Source organism: Vombatus ursinus, unplaced genomic scaffold (assembly GCF_900497805.2).
Source record: "Vombatus ursinus unplaced genomic scaffold, bare-nosed wombat genome assembly UNPS02014337.1, whole genome shotgun sequence".
In the NCBI taxonomy this organism is placed as follows: Eukaryota; Metazoa; Chordata; class Mammalia; order Diprotodontia; family Vombatidae; genus Vombatus; species Vombatus ursinus.
Genome location: NW_020954115.1, coordinates 113,573 through 117,435, shown reverse-complemented (window position 1 = coordinate 117,435; position 3,863 = coordinate 113,573). Strand labels below are relative to the sequence as shown.

Below are 3,863 nucleotides of genomic sequence, written 5' to 3'. Positions count from 1 at the left end.
TACCACTGGAGAGAGGTGCTTCCCAAAGCGGTGTACCATGGTCAGACCAATGATAGGTATGTAGAAGACCAGGACAGCACAGATGTGGGAGACACAGGTTTGGAAGGACTTTAGCCTCTCCTCTCGGGATGCAATAGCCAAGACAGAGTGCAGAATCAAGATGTAAGAGATAAGGATTAGCAGAGAGTCTAACAATAGAGTGCAGATCACCAGGGCCAGGGCATAGAAACTATTGAAATGGACGTCAGAACAAGCCAATCGCAGAAGGTCCTGGTGCAGACAGAAGGAGTGGGAAAGAATGTGGGGGCGGCAGTAATCAAAAAACTTTAGGCGGATAATGGGAGGGGTGATAAATAGAAAACTCCTGACTAAAACAGCAACTCCAATTTGAATGATCCTGGTATTGGTCAGGATTGTTGTATACCTCAGTGGGTTGCAGATTGCAATGTAGCGGTCAAATGACATAGCAAGTAGTACGGATGACTCCATGAAAGACAGCCCATGGATGAAATAGGTCTGGATGATACAGGCATCAAGGTTAATCTCTTGAATGAGCCCCCACAGGATGCCCAATACTGTGTGCACAGTGGACAGCCCCATGCACAGATCAGTGAGGGCCAGCATAGCCAGGAAATAGAACATGGGCTCATGCAGACTAGGTTCAGTCCGGATTACATGAAGGATCATGCAATTACCCAAGAGAACCATGGTATAGATGGAAAAGAAGGGGAGAGAGATCCAGGCATATGATTGTTCGAGTCCTGGTAAGCCAGTGAGGAAGAAATGTGAGGATGTAATATTGAGGCTAGTCAGAGCAGACATCGATGAACATAGATGACTATATAGCTAGGTCAGTGATTACTTCCTTTGTGAACTGGCCCTTAGTTCATATTATTTTTAGACTTTCTGGCAGAAAGGAAAAGAAAAGATAGTTATAAAAATCTTAATCAATAAACATGAGCTACGTGGCAGAGTTCAGAAGCTAAATAAGAAAGAAGTATAACTTTCCTAGAGATGGGGGATGCATTACCTGCCTACTTCTCTCTAATCCAGGTAAGTTTTCCCTTTTGATGCCAAGATTCCAATTCCCATGTCCTTGATATGAATCTTCATCCTGAAAATCAGAGAGAACATAAGTTCATGGTCTAGAGTCAGAGTAACTATGAATGTTGTGATGAATGAAAAGTCTGAGAGACATAATTTCTAGGTAATTGATTACCAATTGATTAATTATACTAGCAGATAATTAAGAGATTGTGGTCAGTGACCCTCCTGGAAGTCAAAGATGAATTATGGAAGCATTTCAACATTTAAATACCCTTGGAGAGTAGATGTTCCCAACAGGCAGAAATCAACTCTGATTGGTTAACAATTAATGAGAGAATGAATATTATAATGAGAGGTGGGCTTATTCTAATGAGGGGCTGGGAACATGACTCTGATTATGTTACACTTGGACAAAGAGACTATTTCTATGCATAGACTGATACTATCTCTGGCAATTTAGACAAATGGCTCCTAACTCCACTCAAACCACTTACATAGTTCAACAATGGATTAGAATTGACCTGGATTAGATTCTCTTTGTAAGGTCCTCTAGTTCCATATGGTCCCACCCAAGATCCAGTCTCCCCTGCCTTTCACAAGGACTAGGCTTTCAATGAGGAATTAAAAAGGGGGAGGGGGGAACAACAACCGTAGATCCTTATTTAATAATTGGCTATTAATATAAAAGAGAAATAATCATTTCTCTCAATGTCTACAGAGTCAGGGTAATGATGAAAAATCTTACCAGGAAGTATAGTTTAGAAGAGGGGACACAGGCTGTAGGGTGGAAAAAAAGACTCTTTTTGTTTTGTTTGATGTATCTGGAATATTTGTCTTCCAGTGATTTCTCTGAGCATCAGAATAGAAAGATGTGGTTGTCAGAGGAAATCTTTTTCATACACTGTTGTCATCTCTGTTTTGTCTCCGTTGAGCTCTCTCTTCCACTGTCTTCACTCACCTAACCTGCATCAATTACTTGCTGCATAGGCTTCTGTTTTCCCTGACTCCTAATATGGGATCTGAAGGAAAGCTCTTTCCTTTTCATAGCATCAGGAATAAGGGAGGTAGGACAGTTGGATTTATGTATGACACTGTTATCAAATGAACCCTGGGAGGGCATCTACTGTCTTGGGACAATCAACTCATTTTTGTTCTTCTGAAGCCAGGGGAATATGCTCTAACTCTCTAGTCTCGGAGTTCAGCTGTGATAGCCATTTAATAATTTCATTCATTCTTAAACTACTTATTTGCTCCAAAAAAAGGAAATAAGGGAAATCTCAGAATCTGGCTTCCATTTAATTTTTTTTCCATTAAACTAATAATTATCTATCTGCCTACTTTCCTATAATTACAAATTTTTTCAAAGATAATCTGCACAAATTGAAGGAATTCTTGATGAAAGTATGACAAGGGAAGGAGAGACTTTTGGAAAAGATAGTCCATGTCAGGCCACATCTCGCAGCCATATAATTGACTGAAAAGGTATAGAACATATGAGTAAAGGGTAGTTCAAAGGGTATATGCATAAGACTCTCCTCATTGGTGGGGGTTGATTATTCAGGGCTCCTCACCTCCAAGAAAAGTGGAGTTGTCAGTAGTTTGGGAGAGAGAAGAAAGCCTGATCTGGCTTCCAGCTTCAAGAGAGAAGACACTCAGTTCCAGAAGTTATTGGAAGATAGCCATGTTTTCTCACGTCCCTCACAAAGGCAAGGAGCATTAAATAATCAGTCTCCACCAAATAAGCTTAGAGCCACACATTCCACAAAATTCCACTTTGCTTCTTAGTTGTTGAAAATTTTTTGTTAAAAAAGAAAAAGCATTTAGGAGCAGCGAAGTGGTGTGGTGGATAGAGCACTGGTCCTGGAGTCAGGAGGACCTGAGTTCAAATGTGACTTCAGACATCTGACATTTACTAGCTGTGTGACTCTGGGCAAGTCACTTAACCCTGATTTTCTTGCAAAAAAAAATTAATTGAACTGAAAAGTATTTGACAAGTTAAATGAGTAAAACAACACCCTAAAGTGGGCAAAACACCACTCTAAAGGTTCACTTTCAATAAGGTGTCTATCATACATGTGTCAAAATCATACAAGATTTCTTGAAAGGCTTTTTGAAACTCTAACCCAACTATGCCTTGCCTCCCATGTGATCCCTCAATAATTACCTAGCAGACAAATGAAAGATTTCAATGATGATAGGATCATAATTATAGAGATCTTAGAGGTCATGTACTTAGTTCAGCACCCTTATTTTATACATAAGAAAACTAAGGATCACAGAGTCAAAGAGACTTGCCCAAGATCACACAGGTAGTAAGTGTTTTGAACCCAGGACCTCTGACATTACAGTCATTGCTCTTTCCTTTATCATAGTGAATGTCTTAGTGCCCCACCTGGACCACCTAATTAGCATATGAGTTCCTTAAATAGCTCCATGTGCTTTATAAGCATCACAATAAACTTTTGCCAGTTGACTGGAAGACAGGTTGAGTCTTCAAATTCTTTCCAGAAGACACTGTGACCAACCTCACTCCTGTAGTTTTGGGGTCCCCCCCAAACCTCATCAAAAGGAGTGAGATTGAGGAGTTAGAGACTACATCAAGATTGCAAAACTTCATGACTTGATGTTTAGTGGGGCCCACAAGAGTAATAGGGAAGTTCAGATAAAGTTTTTCATAATGGAAACTAAACGTGGTAAAATTATAAAGAAGCTTCTTCTCAAAGAAGAGATATAAGAAGGCATGTTCCTCTGCTTCTTTGTAGATTTTATGCTCCATAGGTATAAAACATTGTATATAGTCAGATTTTTTTTCAAAG

At 39.8% G+C, this 3,863-nt stretch overlaps 1 protein-coding gene across 1 annotated transcript; it reads right to left on the bottom strand.

The window, feature by feature from the left end:
- Positions 1 to 6: 6 nt before the first annotated feature.
- On the bottom strand, positions 7 to 822 carry LOC114042269 (olfactory receptor 51V1-like; the record flags this gene model as incomplete). The annotated part of the gene is made up of 1 exon (XM_027860935.1): positions 7 to 822. A coding segment is annotated over exon 1 (816 nt), but the record flags the coding sequence as incomplete, so codon positions are not given.
- Between the last annotated feature and the right edge of the window lie 3,041 nt (positions 823 to 3,863).